Here is a 23,830-nt window from a genome sequence, read left to right as displayed (position 1 = left end):
GATGAACTCGCCGGGTTGTCGTCCTGCTTAGCTGGCAACTCATCGAGAGCCATTTTAATGATTACTGTAAGTTGGCGGCCAGAGCTTCTCAGTAGATTAGGTAATATTGTTGCTTAAGGGGGGTTAAGTGATGGGATATCTGCGAACTATTTGGTATTGAGAGAACATCGATCCAAACGGCGCGCTTTCTTAAATAAATATTTAGGGATCTTGGGAAGTCGATGCTTCAGCGAATTATTGTATCGTACAAAGAGGGACTGTACGGCTACGTGTCGCAACCATGCACCATGAGTCCCTCTGAAGCTGGAATATATTATTTCACCTTTACACATCATCCATAAGAAATGTCTGTACTAGAATCACTAAGTGTCTATCTAGTACGATACGGAACTGAGTTGATAGCTCAATTGCCATTGTCAGTGTCAAGACTCAATCAGTATATGACGAAGCCTAGTACCTAACATGTTGAATAACACTCATATCAATTCTGTGACAAAAGTGGTTTTTTATGTAGGTATCGTTGAGGTAGAACATCTCTCGGCCACTATGGACAAAGAGGTCATATCACTCATATCTGTCATAAGCAGTAACTGCACAAGTTGGTCAGTAACGGTATTTTTAAGACTCCCTGAAATTAGAACTCTGGGTCAGTATCCCTAAGTCAGTAGGTACTAAGAAGCATGCCAAAATTTGGATATCATGAAACCAATAACTCCAAGTGCCTTAGCGACTAGGAGAGGTACCTAAGATAGATTTGTTATAGCAGAGATAGCAGTGATTTCACGTTTTATGGTCTAAATCTATATAGTATACCCCTGTAAGATCAACCCTTAAGAATAGGTACCCAATTCTCCAGAGCGTCTATGATTCCCCTTTATCCTACAGGTAAATTTCACACTATTTATTCTCTCCACACGAGAAGTCCCTTAGTATATAGACCTGTGATAATTCCGATTTTCCTCTTGGAGTCAAACGCCGCTGTCGTGCTGGTGGGAAATTTGTCATCGAAGTAAACGCGCTCGACGCCCCCCGACTCAGTCCATTTGGAGACCCCAGAAAGGCCCTTTACATTCCTACAGTACTTCTGGAGCGATTCATCCGCAGCTGCTAGTTTCTCAGGCGAGCTACACTCGTGGCGGGAAAGAGCGTACTCATTCAGCGTTGCGGGATGGGGGTGACCAGCGGCGTATAGTGTTCCGTCTCCCGAGAATTGAATATTGTCAACCCAAAAAGGGAAGCTGACCTTCGATTTATAAGTTAGCGTAGGCAAGGTCGTATTGATTGAATCTGGTTTTGTCATATCGTAGAAATACACCGCGGTGCTGGTCGTCGAGGCTACAGCCACGGTGGTCTCATTTACAATCTCAATGCCGTTAGCGAAGGGGAGACGAGCAACGATATTAACCCTAGTGGGCGAGGCGGGGTCCTCCAAGAGGGAGGATATATCGACGTGTAGGACAGTAGAGAGGGGGAGGCCCAGGAGAGTCTCGGCCATAGACAGAAAGCGAGAGTTTTCCATGAGGAAGTGGTGGTCGTTTGTGACAAGAAACTGATGGCTGTTGAGGAGAGCTATTGAATTCGGGCTACGAAAAAGCGGATGTTGGATCGTTCGGAAGTGATTGGCGGTGAACGTGTCAAAATCCAGCTTAAACAATTCGATGCTCTTACCCTCTTTACGATGGTTTGTAACGAAGAGAGTGGATGTTTCCTCGTCGTAAGCTAAGCCTATAGTATGAAAATCCAAGCTAGAGTTGTACCCCTGAATTTTAAAACGAGTCAATGACTCTGAGTCTGGGGTATTGGCATTCCCATAGCTGTAAGCATAAATCTCGGCATTAGGTACCGGTCCGGGAATGAAGATGCCCTGTCAAAGCTAAGCATGCGAATACCAAATGAGTGTATTCAAGGTTTCCCATATCACATCAATATTGAGGAACGAATCATGCACGATTTAGATGACAAGACTTACCATTACCGTGTTCCATGTTTCCCGTCCAGCGTCACAAGAAAAAATAGCGATGCCTTTGGACTCGACAAGTAGGATATCTTCGCAGCTTCTAAAGGTGTCTGAGAACTTTACCTCAGATGACTTGAGGTTATTGATGCTTATAAACCGACTAGGCGCATTATTGTACATCAACACTAATTTCTGTCCTAAGTTATAGAAGGTTGGCAAAAGAGCCGCCAGAATTATAACGAACTAGAACGAATTAGCTTCTGTGGGGGCATATCAGAGCACCTAAGTAGTATGATGGATCTTTTACTCACAATCGCGGGTTTAGAAGCCATTATGCCCTGTTCTCAAGAGTTGTGACGAAGAGAGTATTGGTAAGATATAGAGTTTTATCTCGGAAGTCATGGAAGCTTAAGTACTAAACTATGCAGGATCAGCTCCCATGTAAAAGGCGGCAATGTGTAAGCGAAAGCGAACATGGAGACTAGGTAGGATTTGGTAACTATCCCGGAAGCTTATTAGATAATTAGTCTCCATCGAAATAATGGTTAGTGAATACCTACCCAGGTACGGATCGTGAGATCCTATGGATCCTTCATATGACTCTTATATGACTCTTCATACACGTCCACATCCCCGCTGGAATATATTCATTGGATTGTTATCCACGTATGATTACTAAAACTTCAAGAAAACAAATTTGGTAAGGGGATTGCATTATACTCCACCTATGTGACCGGTAGATATCGAAAAACGGGGAGATATAGTCCGTGTAACACCAAAATAGACTACACAGTCACAGCATCCGAGATGCATATGCCAAACATATTACAATAGCAACGAGCTGTTTGTATACATTAGGTAATGTTGCGGTGTGCGAAGCTCATAAGAAGCTCTCTGTGATGACCAACTAGCCGAGCGTCGTTATAGGTAAACTACTTTCCATGTAACTAGCACAGCATTCTGTATTTTCATATGACTTCTAATGTCCCCTTTAGCTCGTAGCAACATATACAATACGTAAGCACAACTGATATGTGACACATGATGCATTAAGGTAGATAAGTACCGAAACTGCAACAGAAACTAAATCGCAACTATTCAAATAGTGCATCACAAATGTTACTCAAATACGTGATAAATTATCAGATTTAATCTTTTTGCTGAGAATCGTTAGCTCTTTCACTTTGTATGACAAGTGTAGGGGAATACCATCACTCAGCTGATATATATCCCGCATTCACATCAATACTGTCAGAGGATCTACATGAGACAATGATGTAGAACAAAGGAATGTTTGTATATATAGTAGAACTATCTAAATTAAAGCTCCTTGTGGAACAAGGAAGTTGTTTCCCTAGGTACGTTTTGTTCCACCTTGTGACAAATACTACTTGTCCTAGAAGTATTGGTAATATACGAGAATTCTTCAAGTGCATCAACAGGAGATATTCAACCGATCCTGGTAATTTAAAAGAAGTATTGAATTGTTATGTACCTAGGTACTTACCTTGCAAGTACTCAGTAAACGCGATACTGGCGAGAATAATGACAAGTACCTAACCTAAGATAACTACCTAAACTATATTCCATAATCCTAACGAGTATTGACTGAAGATGAGGGCTTTTCAGAATACCTGGTATTAGGTCCGCCCATATTTTAATAACAATGAATAAGCTCACTATTTCCATTAAGACGTCTATAGACACTTGTCGCTTTTCTAGAAGATATTGGCTACTATATTTCTGTCGTATACTAGGTACGTACAGGTAAATACCTACCTATATCCGTTCTCATTCGCATCCTCTTAGGTTTCTTGCGACATGTCCGGATCGCCGCCATAATCAAAACACGCTCGGAAAGCGATGGAGTAGCCCTTAGCGTTCTCGGTATATAGGTCAGTAGTCTACGACATATCGAAGAGATATGGAAGAAGGAAACTACGGTCTGAACACCTAAGGGAGGTGCTTGTTCTCTGGTAGGTAAGTCGGGATCGTGTCACTGGGGTCCCGACTATTCCAAATTATAAGAAGTATCTAACACGTCTGTAGATGGGATAGTAAAGCTTACAAAACTTCCTTAGACTTAATGACAAAAGTTTTTATAGACATCACAAAGGGCTAGGCAGGTACCTAGTCCAGTCATCAACCTCTCATCCTATAGCGAGATCTAAAGTAAGGGATAATACAGTTCATCCAAGGTAAGTGTCAAAAGGTTGTACCGTTCTTTCTTACATAATAAACACGAACAGATACGTAATTTATAAATTCAGTATATTGAATGGAATAAAGTCAGCCGAGTTACATATACGAAGCTTCTGATCAGGAATTTTCAGTAACAGCGATGCCATGTAGATTAATCTCATAGCCAATCCTTCTACCTAGATTACCATTCAATCTTACCACTCCCTTAAAAGTCTTTGAAATACCTATTGGCTAGGTAGGTACCTACCATAGCCGATCATATTTCGATGTTTTATGGTGTGGTTGAACGACAAAACAATAATAGAAAATAAACCGATTAGGTTGTTGAAAACAGAAGCCTCATTCTAGACCGCCTTTTGACAATCAATAATATCCCGCTCAAAAAGCAATATTTATATGTGATTATCACATAATTAGATTCCTTCGATTACGTTAGTCAAGCCTATCTATTATTTCATACATTATTAAAAGCTTCGCTGTTCTAACTAGTTCTCATTCAACCTTGTTTATAGATTAGTTTCTGCCACGTCGTAGACTATTTGGCAAGGGAAACAACTCAGTTGTTCCGCGAGGAACTCCAATTAAGATAGCTTTGAAGTCAAAGCTACCTACCTGTATAAGAGCATCTTCTTTGTCCCCAAGAAGTCTCAAGTAAGACTCCTGACAGTTTCTCTTGCAGATTGCAACACCCTAATCAAGCCCCAATATCTGTACAAAATATTTGCATCGTTAGATTCGCTATCTTACGGCAATTAGCATGATATTACTTCTTTTGTCAAGAACCATTCCATTATTAGGAATTCACACTAGAAATATCTTATTTACAGATTGCTTTTACAGTAACTCCAGTATGTACAGTCGCATCCTTTTGAAACTAACATCAATGAAGTCGCCTCAGTAAGAGAAAGTCGAGTTTGTTAATCATTCAAAGTTATCTATGAGTCTAATCGAGAAATAATTGATTGCAGGGAACCTAAAGCTCGATTGTCAAGACACGACGAGTACGTACCTAAGGTAAGTATTTACGACAACTGCACACACAGCATGACGAGCTAATATTCGACGAGAAAGGAGTAGGTAACTTTGTTTTGGCCAAACGAATGCTTACATAAAGCTTATACAGGTATTCGACGTCTATAAGACCCAATGCATCCTGGATATAGGTACCTACCTACCTAGATAGGAATTCTTTTTGTGGTGATATACGGCTCCTCTACAACTAGATACCTGCCTCTTTGGCGACTTTGACATGATATGTACATTTTAGGTACAAGCAAGATAGGGGCAAGATAGGGGCTAGAGGTATTTTCTTACTCGTCTAATCAAAGACTTCGTGGCATAGCTACAAGGAAGCTATGCCCTACTTGTTAAACCCAGGTCGGTCTTGAGAAAACTGTCTCAATAACATTGGAGTTAGAACCAACAGAGATTCACAAGATCCTTGAACGGGGAAGTTGCCGGAGGATATCTTTCGTCTTAATAAGTTCGGGCCGTCGTTTCATGACCAGGTTTAAGCATGATTGATGATCTAGACCTATTCCCATCAGACGCAAGACTTAGTATCTTATAACAGTATGATACATGACCCCAGGGGCTCAGTCTGCAGGTGGGGAGGAATTAAATGATTGGTATAACTGTAATTTTCTCGCTATATGCGATAGCTACCTACCTTAACGGTATGCTCACTGTCTGAATCCTCTAGGTTCAAACTGCTAACACAGCATCAATTACATTGTCTAAGCCTTGCAGATGATTCAAGGCGTCGTATACTCAATCCACTGACGATTCTTATGATCTCGTATTACATTTCACGCTCTATTTAACCGAAATTAGTTATTCTCACTCTTTTGTTACAAAAGACTATAGGAATAACGCATTAGGTACCTACCTAGGTAGGTAAACTAGTTGTTGTGTTGGTAAGATTAAACCCCAGTATCTTTAGAGCTACGTTAAGGAGATACTACGAGATAAAGCAAGAGTCGGAGAAGCAATTCCGTTATTCCACAAGAAACTCTAAGATAGTCCCATGAACCAGAGCAATATGAATAGCATATCATTTTTTGCACGCCGCATGTAAAACACAATAGTAAATTACCTAGTCCACCAATGTTGAAATATGAAGCATTTTCAGCTCTTCCACCTATCTATCTATCTATCTACTACATTTCTTTCAGGGTATAAGTCGTACGACTCTTACCAGTGAATCATAATGGAAACTCGTTGGCATTACGAATAAAGCACCAACGATAGTCGGAGCAAATTAGTGCAGAGCTCACAGGTACACCTAAGGTACCTAACCTTAGAAACCTCTCGTTGGGGGAAATGAGCGCGCAACAAGGTTGTATGGGTTGCAGTAACAGCCAACGCAAATCTGACCTCATGCAATAATGAAACCGTAGACTTATACCTACATAGCATGAAGATAAATGAAGTACATAGTACATGGTACATAATTGCCAATCATTACGCAATAAGGTAGCACATTGCGACTGCAGATGCATTCGTGCTTATAACATGCAAATAATAATATGCTATAGGCGGAGTAGTCGGCCCAATGGGCGGGGTGGCATATAGATTCGGAGGCATTTACAAGGTAAGTACCTCCGAAAGTACCTAGCTAAACCTACTTTAGTTAGGCGAATACTTGAAAGGTACCCCCAGTCAAGACGCTAGGACATTGTAAAGCCGCATATAGCTCAGAGCTGCGCTGTAACGTACAGTGCCAACACTAAGAGAAACCTTCACAAATTACCTCTGTTAAAGTACTACCCCGCTGAGGAAGGGGCCGCAGAGCCTCATTTATGTATTTGCTATGTACCTAACCTCAGGTACCTATTAGCAAGAGAATAGGTAGGTACCTAAACCTTGGATCGTCTACTTCATGTTGGGACTTTCGAATTGACTAACTGACGCATCTAACAGGGAACTCATAGTCAAAATACTACATGAAATACATACCTACGTAAACCGAATAATTCAAAGACATGGAGATAACACGCAGTTTTTCTTTTCTAGGATACTTTTCTAGGTTACTTGCATGTCATATGCTGTACTTCGTTGTGGCTAATCTCTAATCTTAAGGTTAATTGTGAGCGAAGGATTTCAGCCTTATTGGATATCATCCAATAGAAGCGTACCGCAAAGCCTTCACATACACACAAATACACCCCCCACGCACGCCATGTTTTAAATCAAGTTTTTTTTTTATTACCAAAAGGCAGGTAAGGTGTAGGTACATAATGGCCACAGCAGATGAATGTACTTACCTACCTGGTACAGATGGTAAGCCAGCAACCACTATCGAAATATAAGACCAGCTTTATACCTAAACTCCATTATAGAATACAATAAAGCTTATTCGTATGATATTATATAAAAGAAATAGGCTTTACCTAGGTTAGGTAGGAGGTAGTACACCGATTCGAGATGATAAGCAAAGCGGCGAGTCCTTGCTTATCTCGGTAATATTCCATACCTTTTTGTACCATTACAGGACATAATGCAGATACCTAGTGTCTATCTAACTAATTTGTACCGAGTTCAATAGGTTTTATTGTCTTTGGTTGTTATGTGATCCATACACTGACCGAACTGGCCGTCGCTTGCCTCCTCAATGTGGTGAAGCATTCAAGATATTCAACTTCTCATAGCAGCTCGAAAATATATAGATTTAAAGCATCCAAGCATGTGAACTATTCGTATGATCTCTTCTGATATTGAAAGAGAAAAATGACATAACAATAGAAAATAAAAAGAGATGTGTAGAAAACATACGCAAAGTAACCTTTGGGTGCGACCCAAAGCTGACCGATGCCGATTCGCGGGTGGTGCGCCTCGGCTGCTGTCGATCAATACGGCTTACATGTACCCCAATACTGAATAGCAACATCAGATATTTCGTCTTTTCAGGGCGGTTCCTTCACCAACACTTCACCAAGCGAGGCACGGGTACAACTTGCAGTCTTAGCCTAATATACTAAATAGGAGCGCAGGGACTGCAAAAAAACAAGAGATCTATATTCGGTCTTATTCTCATCATTGTAGTCTTACACCTTAACCTCCTACTGCTGTCACTACCGTCTATCAGGTCAAGATGTCCGATCTTGACTTTTCTAGCCTGTCACCGAACGAGCTCAGTAACGTACTCAATGGCCCAGCCCTTCAAGTACCAGCGGGCATCATTCCGAATTTCGCAAACCCACAAAACAAGAACACTATCTCTTTAGTTGCGCTCATTCTCTGTTTGGTAGTTGCATCGACCTCGCTTGCGTTTAGGTTCTATGTCGGGTATTTCAAACTAAGGCAAATACATGTCGCAGATTGTAAGTTGCGCTGGCTCTTTGAATTGGTACCGATCTACCTGAAGTATAACTAATTTGTCAAGATTTGATGTTATTAGCTTACGTAGGGAATTACTTCGTCCAATCACTTTGCAAGCCAAGTTAACTAAAGCTGTTTTAGTTATTCTGGGTGGTTGTGATTGTCGGGTCTCTGCGTCGAATTTCGCAGTCTACAGGCCTCTTCGTCCATCAATGGGAAATGCGCGGAAGGGATATGGCCCAATATCTTCAGGTATACCGCAACATACACGCCTTTTATGGTATTGTCCTAAGATTTTTAGATAATATTTATGGGGATGTGCTTCTGGGTTGTCACGATGGGTCTGGTCAAGTCTTCGATCCTTATTGAGTGGATACGCATATTCGCTCCGACCGATTCACGAACGATCTTCCATCGGAGCTGCAAGGCTTTACTTATATTCAGCGCCATCTTCTACACGTGTATGCTGGTTGCACTTAACCTGTCATGCTTCCCCTATCGAAGAATATGGGATAAGACCGTACCTGGAACTTGTGCCAACCTCAAAGTCATTAATCTTGTGGCCACTGTCATTAACTTCATACTCGACATAGCTGTCTTGCTACTACCTCAGCGGACTATATGGAGACTTAAGTTATCAACTATTAAGAAGGTTGGGATTTCTGCTGTGTTCGCCGTGGGTGTGTTGTAAGTTCAAATTAATTCCTGAAGTTCACGAGATTCTATGGCTGACACAAGCGAGTAATATAGTGCCTGCATTGCCGCTTGTTGCCTTCTAGAGGCTATTGTTGAATGGATTAAGTCGGATGATATGACTTATCATTACTCCGCTGTGGCGCTCTGGGCTATTGCCGAGTCAACTTGTGGCATGCTAATATTTTGCGTGCCCGTGGTCCCAAAAGTATTCAGGGGCTTAGAACTCAGTAAACGCATTCCGTCGATTATCAAATGGCTGAACCTTCCGATCAGCAAGATCAAGCGTTCTACCAGGAGTGTGCAAAATACATGGCCTCCTACGGGTTTTGGATTACAAAAGCCTCGCAGATACCAGTCGATTGATGAGCCCAATTCCATAAACCTCCGAGGTATTGAGTCTTCGAGGCCTACGGATCGACAGTATGGCATTGTATGTACAACTGACATCACAGTCACGGAAACCTACGATAACAGTCCTCGTAAAGATAGATGGAGCAACCAGTACGGATGGCTGCCTGGCGTCCGGGAAAGTAGGGTATGATTGTGGAATTACAAATTCTAAATTAATACTAAGTTAGGTGTAGGTACCTAATCCATATTTTTTCCATCTTGGGGCGATTTCAATACGAACGCGAGCTAAATGAAACGAGTTCAATGAAAATGCTTCAAGACGCGCTATGAACCTCTACGCTTTGAATGCTGATGTGATGTGTTCCAGATAATTGAATGTGTGCCAAGCCCCCGCAACTCTTTTCACCTCCCAATGTCTTTCATCACCTCCTAAAATAGATAAGGCTGGCGGCTAGAAAAAAAAAACAGAAAAACAGATGCATTTAATAAATCTCACGCGATTGGTTTGCTGGTCATGTGTCTCGGATATGTGCGTATCAGGTATTTAACGTACCTACCTCCTAACCTAACCTACCTAGGTAGGAGGTAGGTAGATGTAGGTAAGAGTTGCATAATGCAATGTGGTAAACGCGGTATGGAATGATGCATATACGACCTTTACAACTAAATCCAACAGGGTTGCATTTTTCAATATCATCTTTACAGCCTGACCCAATTATCATAATAAAGGTTACACCAACAGAACCAATCCTTTTTTAAAGCCAGAGGTTCCCTCTATATGTTCCACGATTACAGCCACGGCGTTTGTACATACCTACCTAGGTACTTAGGTACATAGTAGTAGACCTACATCCTAGTAAACGGCCCCTCGCACCAACACTGCAACTACACATGGATGTGGTCACACACAGAGTGATGTATGATACCCCTCGGGTCTTATTAGGTGCCGAACCGACCAGTCATATGGTTTCCGGGCCGCTGTGTCTGAAATTTCACTGTTTGGAATGCGACCGGTTAGCAGCCGACATGTCGACATGTTGCCGATCATTGTTGATTAGTGATAGCAATATGTCTGACTACATCCATAAATAGGAGTTTTACCTTTTGGCCCCCATCCTCCTTTTGGCGGTGCTATTGGAGAGTTTTTATTGGTTAATACACGGTGACACAGTCTCTTTGCACTGTTAGTCTTCTTTCCTTTGGAGTAAGTAGTCCCTGGCAGGTGGCGTCGGAAGTTGGTGTTGGTGCACTGCAGTTTGCTTCTTTATCCCCTTCGACAGAGGGTTTCCACCATGCCATTTACATAAACTTCTAAATTCCTTGGCTGTCTCCATGGCCTTAGTATCCCGATAGAAAACTCGCTAGTTATCGATTTCCATCATTCTGTTACCAAATTCAATCGCCAAGAGTGCGTCAAGGATCGCTACAATGAGTTCGACTGATGCTTCAGTCGAAGCCGGTTCCAAGCATCCAGTAATGGATGAATGGGTCGACAGGTCCCAAATCGAAATGATGGAGACTGATATCCAAGCAAAGCAAGATGCTACATTTAACTATATGTCTGGATGGAAATCGCATGTTACCATGACAGCGTATGTTGACTATACAATTGTTTTAAGGAAATTCCCTACTAACAGGTAGCTATACAGGTTAGGTCTTGCACTTTTCCTCGTGAACCTCGAGCTTACAATCATTGGTACTGCCCTTGTATCCATCACCAACGATCTCCACGACTTTGTAAAAGCAAGCTGGGTTGTCACAGCGTATTTGATAACTTACACTAGTAAGAGGGAATACGCGCTCCCTATTTCTTGATATGCTGGCATCTAACTAGGCTTTTAGCTGGACTGGTGATATGGGCGAAAGTAAGTGACCACATAGGGCGGAAGCAGGCCTATATGGCTTCTTTGATCACCTTCAGCGCGTTTGCTGGAGGGTGCGGTGCAGCTCAGACTATGGTTCAATTGTCAGTATTCCCCATCCCGATTATCCCTTTTCCCCTCGTATATCTGTTTAACATATATCAGAATTGTTTGCCGCGCTTTCCAAGGCCTCGGAGCTGGAGGCGTCTACGCAGTGGCCATTGTCATGCTTTACGAACTAAAACCTCCGGAAAAGTACGCCCAGGTGACGTCTGTCTCAGCTGGTGCAGCTGCACTTGGAAACGCTCTGGGGCCTATCTTTGGCGGCCTAATATCTCAAGGAACCACATGGCGCTGGGTTTTTCTCCTCAAGTAAGTTGAATAAATTATGAATGAATCCTCTTAGATATTGACGTCCACCAAGTGTTCCCTCAGGAGTTGTGGCAGCAATTGTGGTTTTTTTTGTGGTTCCGAACAACTTCCCGTATCAAGGGCTTCTCCGAAGAAAGCCACAGCTCAAGTTCAGAACTCTCGACTTCACCGGAGCGTTTCTCATGCTTACAGCATTAGCTTTACTTATCAGCGGACTTGAACAAGCTGCCACATTATTATATTGGACATCTGCTACTGTAATTGTTCCGATTTGTGTTTCCGTCGTCGTATGGGTAGCATTCTTCGCTAGCCAATGGTACTTTACCCGTCCTACAAGTTCAGTAGAGCCGGTATTCCCTTGGCGGTTCTGTCAAGACAGAGAGATGATGGGCCTTCTAGTGTAAGTCATCACGCCCTTCTAGCCGCTAGGTTCAAGCATTATTAATCCGACCATTGAAGGAACTCTTTTATGACTGGGTCAGTCAGCATAACATGTATTATTCAACTTCCTATTCGGTACCAGACATCAGTAGGAGCTAGTCCACTGCAAGCTGGCGTAAGGTTGCTACCTTTCGTACTATGCGGTCCTCTCGGTGTCATTCTTACTGCCTCAATTTCAAAGAAACGACGCGTCCCCCCGTTGTACTTGGCTCTCGCTGCGTCGATATTGCAGATGTTAGGGCTCATTTTTATGTCCCGAGGCCCTGCAGATAATCCCGACTGGAAGCCTCTGTATGGGCTCGAAGTCCTAACCGGTCTAGGAATGGGTATTAGCATAGGAATAGTAACACTGCTAACACCCTATGTGGCGGAGAAAAGGGACTTAGGTAAGTGTATCGACTTCAACTACTAGGAATATAGTGATAAGGCTAAGCATTAAACAACAGCGGTCGCATCGGCAGCTGGCACTCAATTTCGCTTCCTCGGAAGTGCTTTTGTAGTTTCTATCACTACCGCAGTTGGTAATGGGTGGGTAAAAGGCCAATTATCCAGCTCGTTGACGTCTTCACAAATCGACCAAGTTTTTCAGTCGACATCCTCAATTTATCAGCTTCCGGAAAGTTTACAGCCCGCCGTAAGAAGCACATTTGTTAAGGGTTTCAATCTCGAAATGCATATTGTACTTGGATTTGCAGTTACATCTGTTCTCAGTATAGCACTGATGTGGAGAAGGAATCCGATCAGGGTTGAGTGAGCCCACGATGTTTTGGGGATGGCTAAGTTTCAGTCTCATTGCGGGCAATAGGTTGTCGTATTAACTACAAAGTGTACCACTTCTTTCATTTGGGGTCGTTAAGATTGTAAAGTATTATTGACCTAATTCTTTCGTTCTACCATCCGAAGAGCCTGATTATCAATCTCTCTAACCAGTGAAATGACCCTACGGATAATTCTGACACTCGACTTCACGGCAGAGCTCATCCTAGCTCCCGGAATTTCGTGGCTTCCGGGATGAACATAGACTTGTCTCGTTTCCGAAACACAGATCTCACTCACATTAGAGGCTTTGGTGGACGAAGCATCGCCTACTCCCCATATGTGGGCCGTGGGCATACGAATTAAGTCCCTGTCAGCCGACGGGTTCAAAGGGCGAAGGACTCCTTCTGAGAGAAGATCAGGATCGTAGGCATCCCATGCTGAAAAGAATACCGCACACTTGAAGATGGGGGCCATTCGTTGTTGCTTGGGGGTTTGCTTTGCCTTCCAAATGATATAGGTGGCTGCAATCATAGCTCCTTCGGAAAAGGCCAAAACAGCGTCGAACGGGCCTTCTTCGGAGATATAATTATCGAGATCTTCCAGTATTGATAGATAGTTTGCTCGATCATCTAGATCAAGATAGGAGAAGAATTCGTCTTTCGAAGAAACTAATCCATCAAATTCGGGGGCCACTGCGCTTGGTATCGTGCCCTCCACAAAGTCATACGTATGGTGATCCCCCAACTCATACCTAAGAGCAGCTTCGTATCCGATATATTAGTCTTCGAGAGCAACTCTTAAGGCTTTGTATATCTATTGGAAACTAACCAGTCTGGGTCTCAAGAATCTGAGTAATTATTAATGAACACGCTGCCAAAGTGCCGTCAAAACGCGACTTACCTGCGAATTGGTTCCTGACCCATGAAGACATAGAAAACGCATCTTCAAATACCAATCTTATTTGGCAAGAACCTAGTATACGAATGAATGTAAGAATGAATGCGTCGGTGTTCGTTATCGAACTCTCCATATACAAGATACCTAGGCGATGCTTGAAAGATATTGACGATTTCAGGGTAGTGATAAGACGTGAGAAGCACTACGCACTCCATACCTGCCTCATACGTAACTTCTCACGGCACGGCTCGGTACCCGTGAGTTATGTACCTGCCGTTCAGCACTGTGTACTTAACATTAATCTACCTATAGCTACTTCTAGGTAGGTGAGTAGGATCGGATTAACCAGGATGTTATGCGATGTGCCCAGTCTCCCAGTGTGTGCTAGGTGCTACATACTCGGTATATTCTGATCTCTAATTCGCTTCACTTAGTGACGTAGCGCGCATGGAGCGCCTCGCATCCTTGGGATATCTTAGAGTGGATATCTTACATACCTGTACAGTGGATGTCTTGGAGATGTCTTGGAGAACGGGAAGCACAGTTAGATTGGCATCATATATACGGTGAGGAGCATTCTGTTTAAGGCAACCAATAATATTTTGACTTGCCCCCCCATGCATTTCCTACATATAACAGCTCATATCGTATATGGCTGATATGATAGGTAGAGATGAAACCTGCTTCCCCCCCGGATGCATTGATGGAACACAGCATATATCTTGAGTGCATTTTTAATTTATGTAACCGTAAACACTTGCCGCGTACCACGAAAGCCTACCTTAGGTACCTTAAATGTAGCTAGATAGGTACCTACCTATCGTTGCAGTCGTACTCATAAGGGGCACTGCAGTTGTATTGGAAGTCGGTGATCCGATCAGAAAACGGCGCAAATGATAGTAGGAAGGATCTTCCCATATGAGGACACATTAAGCCAGTCATGTGATAATTATCTCTAGGTATGAATATCTACCCTCTAGGTGCAGTACTATGTAGGTTTTGCTTATCCTCCATTCGTACTACGCCAGCCATATACGCCATTCATGTTGTTTGCCTTATGGTTAATATCTTCCAATCTTTAATCCATTACTTTGCAGCTACTGCATGGTGTGGGCGATCTTACCCTACTCTGAGCGTAATTACGAGCTCCCGGTATGCCGCTAGGTTTGCTCTCCAGACGGTCGGGTACCAATAGTACAGCGACTCGTGGTGACCATTCGCCGACTTTGTTTGCTGGCTATGGATCGTGTGACATCGCCATTATAGGTTTCTCCTTCATATTTCCACAGGCAGATTCTCCAGAATCTTTCTGGGACGTTTTGATATCTGGCAAATGCGTAGCATCCCAGTTCCCCCAAGAGCGCCTTCGTAACTCACAACGCCACGATGGGGGTAAGGATGGTATAGGAGCTGTAAGTAACCTGCCACTCCACGAAGTCCTACTAGAAGAATACCTCCTATGAATTCTACTCCGTATTTCGCCTGATGCAAGGAGGTCTTGGCATAGTAACCGTTGTATAGGTTCTGCCCCAAAAAGCCTCTTTCATACAGAAAACAATTGGCTCGTTCGATGCTCGATTCTTTGCGATGACGTCTGAAGAAGCAGAAGCGATGGATCCGCAGCAAAGAATCCTTCTAGAAACGACCTACCGCGCTCTTGAAAATGGTATGTTAAATCTACTTATATATACCTAAATGTCCACTTCTTTCGAGCCTTGCCCTGTAAGCTACGGCCTTGTTAATATTGAGATACGTAGCCGGTATTCCGACGGATACAATCAAAGGCTCGGATACGTCCGTACATACTGGGTGCTTTACTGCAGACTATGCTCTCAACGGGGCGAGGGACCCGGATAACCTACCGAAATATGCCGCTACCGGTATGGCAGGCAGTATGCTCTCCAACAGAATCAGTACATATTTCGATTTGACTGGCCCTAGCATTACTGTCGACACTGCTTGCTCGAGTAGCCTCGTGGCCCTAGATTTGGCATGCCAGTCTATATTAGATGGCCGATCAAAGATGGTTCGTACATCAATAGCGTTTTTATTTGTACCATTTCTGTCACACAAAGCAATTATGTAGGTACTAATATGCTCCAAGGGTATTGTAGCCGGTTGCAATCTCTTACTAGCCCCTGATCTTTTTGTAAGTCTTTCCAATCTTGGTTTCCTATCCCCGGACGGCGTCTGTCATAGCTTCGATTCCCGAGCAAATGGCTATGGTCGAGGCGAAGGTTTTGGTGTCTTGATTATAAAACCTGTCGACGCTGCCGTCCGAGATGGTGATATAATACGTGCTGTCATTCGGTCCGTAGGCACAAACCAAAATGGCCACACCAACCTTGCACAGCCAAACAAGGAAATGCAAAGACAGCTTATAGAGAATACTTATCGTAAAGCAAACCTCGACCTATCCCAGACCCGGTACTTTGAAGCACACGGCACTGGCACGGCTTCAGGTGATCCCATAGAAGCAGGTGCAATTGGAGACGCATTTCGTCCAGGTAGAGATCCAGACGACCCTTTGATTGTGTGAGTCAATTGCAGGTCTTTCATCTCTGTTTAACCTTCAGACTAATGAGCCAATAGAGGCACTGTGAAAGCAAATATCGGACATCTTGAAGGAGCTGCGGGAATTGCGGGGGTAATAAAAACCATTCTAGTTCTGGAGAATGGTGTCATCCCCCCTATTGCACAGCTTGAAAATATCAATGAGGATATTGATACGAAGTTTCTGAAGCTTAAGGTACAGTTTTTCTTTCTCACCCGACTGAATATATGTTAAAATGTTTTAGTTCCCAAAAGTTCCAGTGGTTTGGCCACGTCCGGGACTGCGCCGTGCTAGTGTTAATAGCTTTGGCTTCGGAGGAACAAATGCGCATGTTGTTCTAGATGACGCCTGGCATTATCTAGAGGCTCGGGGGCTTGCGGGAAGACATTGCACAACAACAAATTCATCCAGCGTGCATGACCCAACGCCCGGTTCAGCAAATATCCCCTCTTGTCAGAACCAGCTTCTCTTCGTCTGGTCTGCTGCTGATCGGAATGCAACATTACGCATGGTCAAAGAGCATCAGAAGTATATTGAGAGAAGCGAGGTAGGAAACGATAAATTTACTCCAAGAGATCTCACAACTCTAGCATACCTACTTGCACAAAGGCGTACTGTGCATTCGTGGAGAGTGTTTGCGGTCGCTGCATCCGCATCTCACCTTGTGAAGCAATTGTCGACACAAATAGAGCCAGTTCTATCAGCTCACAATCGAAAAATGGCCTTTATTTTCACGGGCCAAGGGGCACAGTGGGTCGGGATGGCCAAAGAGCTTTTCTCGTACTCGGTTTTTCAGAATTCGGTATCTGAGGCAGATAAGTTTCTACAGAGTATTGGGTGTTCTTGGAAGGCTAGTGGTAGGTGTCCGAAAGTATATCTATATAAACTTCGATGATCAAATACTGATTTTCTTTTACTTCCAGATCTCTTACTCGGTAATTACGGCCATGAGGTGAATATTCACGACCCTCAATTTGCGCAGCCTCTCTGTACTATAGTGCAGATTGCCATCGTCGATCTTATGCGGTCATTTGGCATCCATCCAACCATTTCGGTTGGGCACTCTAGCGGAGAGATTGCGGCAGCATATACCATTGGAGCCATCTGCCATCACTCTGCTCTAAAATTGGCGTATTTCCGTGGTCTCCTTTCAAGCGAGTTGGCGGCCTCGCCACTCGGAGGTTCTCGCGGGACGATGATGGCAGTAGGGCTATCAGAGACTACCTTGCGCCCCTATCTCGACGAAATCCTAAGCAGCGCGCAAGATGGCATATTGTCGATAGCCTGTTTCAATAGCACAAATAGCCTGACCGTTGCTGGTGACGAAACCCTTATTAGGGAATTGAAATCCCGATTAGAACAGCAGGGACTCTTTGCCAGGATATTAAAGGTTCCCGTTGCTTATCACACCTCGCATATGATCCCTATTAGTTCGGCATATAGACGGCTCATCGGAAAACTACTTGAAGGAAACATCCCCTCTCATCATATGAGTATGATATCTTCCGTCACCGGAGACTTCATTTCGGCGGCCGAGCTTCGAAGCCCCGACTATTGGGTTACAAACATGGTCTCTCCGGTACGCTTCAATAGTGCAGTTGAACGCCTACATCGTAACTCCATGAGGACAGTGGCAAAGAAAATTGATCTAAGTCATCGCCAGTATGCCAAGATATCTGATCTGGTCGAAATCGGCCCACATTGTGCTTTACAAGGACCAATTCGCGATATAGGCATGTCTATAAAGCCGCCGAGGCAAGACCAAGTTTCATACGGGTCCGTTCTAGTAAGGGGGAAAGCAGCAGATATTACTTTGCTCGAATTGATCGGAAAGCTCCACTGTCTCGGTTTTGATGTTGACCTTCGGCTTGTCAATGGCCCCTATGAAGTAGCAGGTAGATTATCGAAAACATTCATAACGTTACCCGAATATCCTTACGACAATTCACAGTTTTACTGGAACGAGTCATGCACCGCGAGGAACACCAGACTTCCTCTATACCCATATCACGAACTCTTGGGACTTCCAGTAGCGGACTGGAATCCATTAGAGCCTCGTTGGAAAAATAATCTGAAAGCATCGTCAATTCCGTGGTTAGAGGATCATCAAGTAATGTGATAAGGTACTTTTTTAAATTGCACAATTACTAACTCGCATATTAGATCAACAGAGAAGTGATATATCCCGCTGCAGCCATGATTGCGATGGCGATTGAAGCTATCACTCAAGTGTCGGGCGACCGTACGATAACAGGATATGAACTGAGAGATGTGCACTTTCATACAGCACTCCCGATCCCCCCAGATAATAATGGTATTGAAGTGCAATTACATCTCAAGATTTTGCAAGATCCATCCGAAAGGTCAAGCTCTTGGGCCACATTCTCCTTATATTCATTCAAGGAAAGTTTCGTGGAAATTTGCCGGGGGTCGATAAAAGCAACCTTTTCCACTCTAAACAATCTCGAATTCGACGAAGAACAACAACAAGTTGACTATAAGAATGATCTTATTCGATCTATCGCTTCTTTAGATTACACCGAGATTGATTCAACAGATTTCTATGCGACTCTGTACAAGAATGGCTATCATTATGGCCCGTCCTTTCGGGGTATTCGTCAGTCAATATGGAGTAACACAAGAGAAGAAGGGGTGGCTAGTGTGTCAATGCAAAGTCCAGATGAATTTCCAATCAAAGACTTCGCGGCAGTCCACCCATGTATGCTTGACAAAATCCTCCAAATGGCTGTTTTCGGGGGTGTCCAAAATAATGGTAACAAGACTACAACATGGCTTCCTACATATATCTCCAGGATGTGGATTGCGAGCGCATGCTCTAGAGAAATAACATCTACGGATGAACTACAGGTCTACGCAACCAGCCATCCCATAAGCTCCAGGCTTAGGAGCTCCGATATCTGCGCCATGGATAAAAATAAGACTAGACGGCTCATCGAGGCAGAAAACATCGAGACAACTCTAGCGGTATACAATACGTCGCATCACGAGCCAATGAACCAACTGAAAGTGAGAAGGCTATGCTACGACCTCGTATACAAACCTGCTTTGTATGCGACTAACCGTGTCGCATTTGAAAAATATGTGGAACAATATAACTCCAGCGAACCATCAATAGCTAAGTTCTTTCAGAAACTGGCTGCGCTTATTCTCACTTCCTTTTCCCAACCAGTGACTGGGGTAGCTACCTTCTACAATTCCATAACAGAACACAAGTATGAAAAGCAGTATAACTCAACAAAATATCATCGGGATTCAATTACGCATCATGAATCCCCGGAATTCCTGGATTGGCGGGACCGCACCAGCGACTTCATGGTCGATGAGTTATATAGTGGCAAAACATACGCTCGTACTGGAATTATACTCACCCATTTTAGCGAGTATCTTCTCCATGTTTTCAATGGGCATCAATATCCCGGTGGTTTAGATATAGGCCACCTAACTAGCATGGCCGAAGAGATTGTTAACAACCAGGTTGAGGACACTCGATTTCAGAGTTCACTGCACAGACTCATTGACACCATGGCCCATAAAGACCCTAACATGAGGATATTACAAACAGGAGCCAGGATCACTTCAATTACATGGCACATAATCCGCGCCCTGGAGTTACAAACTACCGAAGGCGTCGTTCACCGGTTCTCTTGCTTTGATATTACCGACGTCTCCGAAGAGAATCTTGAGTCTATCTTAAGTGCACTGGGTACATTACCTAAAACTCGAATTCGTTCATTCGACCCTGGGCAAGATCCACTTTCTCAAGGGTATGAAGAAAGCTCCTATGACCTTATCATAACCGTTGAAGTAAGCTTTACTATATTCAAACATGTATCTGATAACATTGTTAACTTATCCAAATTCATAGACACCTTGTACCGTAGAAATCAAACGACGACGGTTAGAGAACCTAAGAAGGCTATTGAGACAGTAAGCCCTACCTAAGACAATTATCAATAGGGGTTTAACATTGCTAATCGGAAGTCATCAGGGGCGGGAATATACTCGTTATCAACTTCACATATCCCATTTTCATCATTAGAAACTTGACTCTTCGTCACATTCCCGCACTATGGAAAGGTATGCAATTATCGGAAACTCATGTTGGGCAAAGTACTAAGTTGAATGCAGCGAAGGGAATGCAAGAGTTAGATGAACTTGGTGTGGAGGAAACGCGATGGCTCAAATACCTGAAATCAAATGAGATTGCTGGGTTTGACCTGGCATTCCCCGCTCCCTATTTCGAAGGAAATCCATTTGTAACCATTTCCATCTCGTCTAATATTGAAAGGCCGAAGAGCTTCCGAGAACTACAGCTCTCTCAAGGCAAATCAATTTTCATCATCAGCGGCTTCGACAGATATCTAGAGTCCTCACTAACAAAGCTAATTGTTTCAAAGCTCAAGGCCACATATTCTATGGAAGTACGAGAAAGTTGTTTGCACGAAGTGTCAACACAAGTGGATTCTAATTGCTGCTTGGTTATTGTCGTGCCGCATCACCACCAGTGGCTGAAGCTTGAGAATCTAAACAGCAAAGAATATTCAGCATTACATACAACGCTCAGTCGATATAAGCACATACTATGGATATCAGAAGCCGATCTGTCTTCGGGTCAGGTTCCCGCGATAGGTGCGGTTCAGGGCTTAGCCAGGACCCTTCGGATGGAAAACAGTGACCACATTTTTGCCACGGTCGGCTTTGACACCTCCTCTACAACCGCTCTAGAAGAAAATCTTGAGAGTGTTCTGTGGAACTTTCTATATGGGGTGGGATCGGGATCTTATGAGCCAGAGCTAGTCCAAATCGGTGAACTACTTCATGTTCCTCGAATTTATGAATGCGACTCTTTGAACAACCGAATTCACGAACTTTCGTCAAAACCTACCCAAGAGTTGAAGTCCTTTGGGCGTCATAACCTGTGTTTAAAAGTGCGACAACCAGGACTTTTAGACACATTGCAATTCGAGGAAGTATACGAATCAAACCGACTCGCCTCCGACGAGATAGAAATTGAAGTAAAGGCTATAGGTGTCAACTTCAAAGATTGTCTCGTAGCTCTGGGGCGTGTCCCCGATGATACTATGGGGTGCGAATGCGCTGGTGTAGTTGCAACGGCGGGCCCCCAGTCGGGATTTCAGCAGGGAGATCGCGTTTACGCGAGTGTTATAGATACCTTCAGGAGCCGGCTGCGATGCTCAGGGATGTTAGCTACGAAGATACCGAACGGGATGACGTTTAACGAGGCCAGTGCAATACCAGTGAACTTTGTTACGGCGTATCATTCACTGGTTGTGGTTGCGAAACTCACTCAAAGAGAGTCTGTTCTAATACACTCCGGAGCTGGTGGAACGGGACAGGCTGCTATTCAAATTGCCAAAATATGCGGCGCGCAAGTCTTCACTACCGTGAGCTCAAATAAAAAGAAAGAATTACTCAACACTCTCTACGATATACCTACGGAAAACATCCTCAATAGCAGGGATCTCTCTTTCGCCGACGGGATCAGACGCCTCACGCGAAATAGGGGTGTTGATGTCGTACTCAATTCCTTGGCGGGAGATGCCCTCGTCGCTTCATGGGAGTGCGTCGCCTCGTTTGGCAGATTTATTGAAATCGGAAAGAAAGACATATTTTCTCACAACAAGCTGCCAATGCTTCCATTCGCTCGGAACGTATCATTCAGCGCCGTTGACATAGCAGCTATGGTTCGAGAAAAGCCAAAACTGATACAAGATTCCATGCTAGCTATCTCCGACCTTTTCAACAGAGGTGTTTTGCATATGCCTTCACCAATTAAATCGTTTCCCATATCCAAAGTTGAAGCTGCCTTCCGCTATCTTCAGAGTGGTACCAATTTTGGAAAAGTCGTTGTTGAGGTGGACCCAGATGATGAGGTTTTGGTAAGAAAATATACATCCTACCCATATTCTTCAAATTCTAATAGAAATCTAGGCAACAGTTACACATGTATCAAGCTGGGAGTTCGGCCAAGATGAGACGTTCGTGATTGCTGGTGGCCTCGGCGGACAAGGCCGAAGTATCTCCAAATGGATGGTTTCAAAGGGGGCTAGGAATCTTGTCTTACTGTCCCGCACAGGACCGCGCGACGAGAATTCGATACGCTTCATACGAACTCTGGAGAGAAGGGGAGCTACAGTTTATACGCCTCAATGCGATATATCCGATGCAACATCGTTAAGCGCAGTGCTTGATTATTGCAAGCTCCATATGCCACCGATCAAAGGTTGCATTCAAGCAGCAATGGATATCAAAGTAAGAGACCCCATGGCCCCATCGAGAACCCTACTAATCAAGTTAGGACTCCATTTTTGAGAACATGAGCTACGAATCGTGGACTGCATCTCTGAAGCCAAAGATCCATGGTTCATGGAACCTACATCAACTACTGCCACGAGACTTGTACTTTTTTATCATGTTCTCGTCTATATCTGGCATAATCGGATCCCAAGGACAGTCCAACTATGCGACCGGCAACACATTCCAAGATGAGTTGGCTAAATATCGACTAAGTCGAGGGGAAAGAGCCGTTTCTTTGGATCTTGGTATCCTTAGCAGCGACGGATACCTTGCGGAAAACCAAGACTTTCTTGTTAGATTTGCGAAAATCAAGCAAATGTTACCAATCGACGAGGCCGAAGTCCTTGCTCTCCTCGAACATTTTTGCGACAAATCTCTTCCGCCTGATCCAACACGATCTCAAGTCGTTCTTGGTCTCGACTTACCCCAGAACATCAAGGGTCGAGGCTTAGAGCCCTCAAGGTGGACATACGAGCCGATGTTCGCAAACCTTCATCAGATGACCTCACGTACCCCTATTTCCAACGACGTGGATACTGCGGTTGATAAGGGCCCGAAGTTGGCTGAACAAGTAGCTGCTTCGAGATCATTAAATGAAGCCGCCGGAATTCTAGCGAATGGTCTCGCATTGAGGCTTGGAACAGTCTTCTCTTTGCCAAGCGAAAGCTTTGACTTGAACCAACCCCTCCATAATTACGGGGTAGACTCCCTCATCGCTGTGGAACTGAAAAATTGGTTTCTTCAGACCCTCAAGGTCGACCTGGCCATCTTTGAAATTTTGGGCGGCGCGACCGCCATGACACTGGGGCGAGCAGCGGCGGAGAAGATGCGCTCGTGGACCTAAGCATTACGGGGTTGTTTGCTGAAATAAGTACTACTCGTATGCAGTATTTTTGTTTATTTCTAAGGACGGAACATACTTATGCTACCTAAAGCCAATTCTGGAAGGTGATATTTCCGAGATATATAACCTGACGAGCAGAAAATTGTACACCCTTAATAGATTGTTCTGAGATTTTCAAATAATAAGCAACATGATTCAATCTTGATTCGTAATTGCCCCTCCTATTATCTTCGTGA

The 23,830-nt window shown here is 43.8% G+C and overlaps 5 protein-coding genes across 5 annotated transcripts; 3 read left to right on the top strand and 2 right to left on the bottom strand.

The window, feature by feature from the left end:
• Positions 1–740: 740 nt before the first annotated feature.
• Positions 741–2,311, bottom strand: F4812DRAFT_444306 (calcium-dependent phosphotriesterase). The gene is made up of 3 exons (XM_047935487.1): positions 2,269–2,311; positions 1,970–2,200; positions 741–1,864 (listed from the first exon to the last, which is right to left on the bottom strand). Exons 1-3 carry the CDS (start codon positions 2,287–2,289, stop codon positions 902–904), a joined length of 1,215 nt encoding a protein of 404 aa, XP_047786350.1. The 5' UTR covers positions 2,290–2,311; the 3' UTR covers positions 741–901.
• A 5,546-nt stretch (positions 2,312–7,857) lies between these two features.
• Positions 7,858–10,255, top strand: F4812DRAFT_444299 (uncharacterized protein). Its single transcript, XM_047935486.1, has 6 exons — positions 7,858–8,481; positions 8,544–8,563; positions 8,621–8,731; positions 8,781–9,166; positions 9,230–9,755; positions 9,894–10,255. The coding sequence occupies exons 1-5, from the start codon at positions 8,253–8,255 to the stop codon at positions 9,714–9,716; spliced, it is 1,233 nt and encodes a 410-aa protein (XP_047786349.1). The 5' UTR covers positions 7,858–8,252; the 3' UTR covers positions 9,717–9,755; positions 9,894–10,255.
• Positions 10,256–10,260: 5 nt separating this feature from the next.
• Positions 10,261–13,178, top strand: F4812DRAFT_468200 (putative multidrug resistance protein fnx1). Its single transcript, XM_047938755.1, has 7 exons — positions 10,261–11,118; positions 11,176–11,309; positions 11,369–11,492; positions 11,554–11,760; positions 11,813–12,160; positions 12,220–12,587; positions 12,648–13,178. Exons 1-7 carry the CDS (start codon positions 10,955–10,957, stop codon positions 12,953–12,955), a joined length of 1,653 nt encoding a protein of 550 aa, XP_047786348.1. The 5' UTR covers positions 10,261–10,954; the 3' UTR covers positions 12,956–13,178.
• On the bottom strand, positions 12,379–14,189 carry F4812DRAFT_444259 (serine hydrolase FSH). Its single transcript, XM_047935485.1, has 3 exons — positions 13,861–14,189; positions 13,789–13,807; positions 12,379–13,721 (listed from the first exon to the last, which is right to left on the bottom strand). Exons 1-3 carry the CDS (start codon positions 13,900–13,902, stop codon positions 13,078–13,080), a joined length of 705 nt encoding a protein of 234 aa, XP_047786347.1. The 5' UTR covers positions 13,903–14,189; the 3' UTR covers positions 12,379–13,077.
• A 653-nt stretch (positions 14,190–14,842) lies between these two features.
• F4812DRAFT_444258 (putative polyketide synthase) lies at positions 14,843–23,799 on the top strand. The gene is made up of 13 exons (XM_047935484.1): positions 14,843–15,269; positions 15,379–15,523; positions 15,615–15,883; positions 15,962–16,392; positions 16,450–16,606; positions 16,656–17,268; positions 17,335–18,521; positions 18,575–20,236; positions 20,298–20,359; positions 20,421–20,509; positions 20,561–22,332; positions 22,385–22,705; positions 22,752–23,799. The coding sequence occupies exons 1-13, from the start codon at positions 15,012–15,014 to the stop codon at positions 23,592–23,594; spliced, it is 7,809 nt and encodes a 2,602-aa protein (XP_047786346.1). The 5' UTR covers positions 14,843–15,011; the 3' UTR covers positions 23,595–23,799.
• Positions 23,800–23,830: the final 31 nt, after the last annotated feature.

Source organism: Daldinia caldariorum, assembly GCF_022478825.1.
Source record: "Daldinia caldariorum strain CBS 122874 unplaced genomic scaffold F4812scaffold_22, whole genome shotgun sequence".
Lineage (NCBI taxonomy): Eukaryota > Fungi > Ascomycota > Sordariomycetes > Xylariales > Hypoxylaceae > Daldinia > Daldinia caldariorum.
The sequence above is the reverse complement of the archived record's forward strand: the minus strand, read 5'-3'. Positions and strand labels throughout refer to the sequence as shown.

What these genes read in the sequence shown, in the direction of transcription:
- F4812DRAFT_444306 (XM_047935487.1), bottom strand. Translation starts at nt 2,289, where the DNA reads ATGGCTTCTAAACCCGCGATT. An exon ending in TGGCTTCTAAACCCGCGATT is followed by an intron (nt 2,201 to 2,268) that starts GTGAGTAAAAGA and finishes AATTCGTTCTAG; the next exon opens with TTCGTTATAATTCTGGCGGC. An exon ending in AAACATGGAACACGGTAATG is followed by an intron (nt 1,865 to 1,969) that starts GTAAGTCTTGTC and finishes TAGCTTTGACAG; the next exon opens with GGCATCTTCATTCCCGGACC.
- F4812DRAFT_444299 (XM_047935486.1), top strand. Translation starts at nt 8,253, where the DNA reads ATGTCCGATCTTGACTTTTCTAGCCTGTCACCGAACGAGCTCAGTAAC. An exon ending in GCAAATACATGTCGCAGATT is followed by an intron (nt 8,482 to 8,543) that starts GTAAGTTGCGCT and finishes TAATTTGTCAAG; the next exon opens with ATTTGATGTTATTAGCTTAC. An exon ending in ATTTGATGTTATTAGCTTAC is followed by an intron (nt 8,564 to 8,620) that starts GTAGGGAATTAC and finishes AAGCTGTTTTAG; the next exon opens with TTATTCTGGGTGGTTGTGAT.
- F4812DRAFT_468200 (XM_047938755.1), top strand. Translation starts at nt 10,955, where the DNA reads ATGAGTTCGACTGATGCTTCAGTCGAAGCCGGTTCCAAGCATCCAGTA. An exon ending in TCGCATGTTACCATGACAGC is followed by an intron (nt 11,119 to 11,175) that starts GTATGTTGACTA and finishes GTAGCTATACAG; the next exon opens with GTTAGGTCTTGCACTTTTCC. An exon ending in GCTCAGACTATGGTTCAATT is followed by an intron (nt 11,493 to 11,553) that starts GTCAGTATTCCC and finishes AACATATATCAG; the next exon opens with AATTGTTTGCCGCGCTTTCC.
- F4812DRAFT_444259 (XM_047935485.1), bottom strand. Translation starts at nt 13,902, where the DNA reads ATGCGTTTTCTATGTCTTCATGGGTCAGGAACCAATTCGCAG.
- F4812DRAFT_444258 (XM_047935484.1), top strand. Translation starts at nt 15,012, where the DNA reads ATGCCGCTAGGTTTGCTCTCCAGACGGTCGGGTACCAATAGTACAGCG. An exon ending in GTAAGGATGGTATAGGAGCT is followed by an intron (nt 15,270 to 15,378) that starts GTAAGTAACCTG and finishes ACCGTTGTATAG; the next exon opens with GTTCTGCCCCAAAAAGCCTC. An exon ending in AAGCAGCAATGGATATCAAA is followed by an intron (nt 22,706 to 22,751) that starts GTAAGAGACCCC and finishes TAATCAAGTTAG; the next exon opens with GACTCCATTTTTGAGAACAT.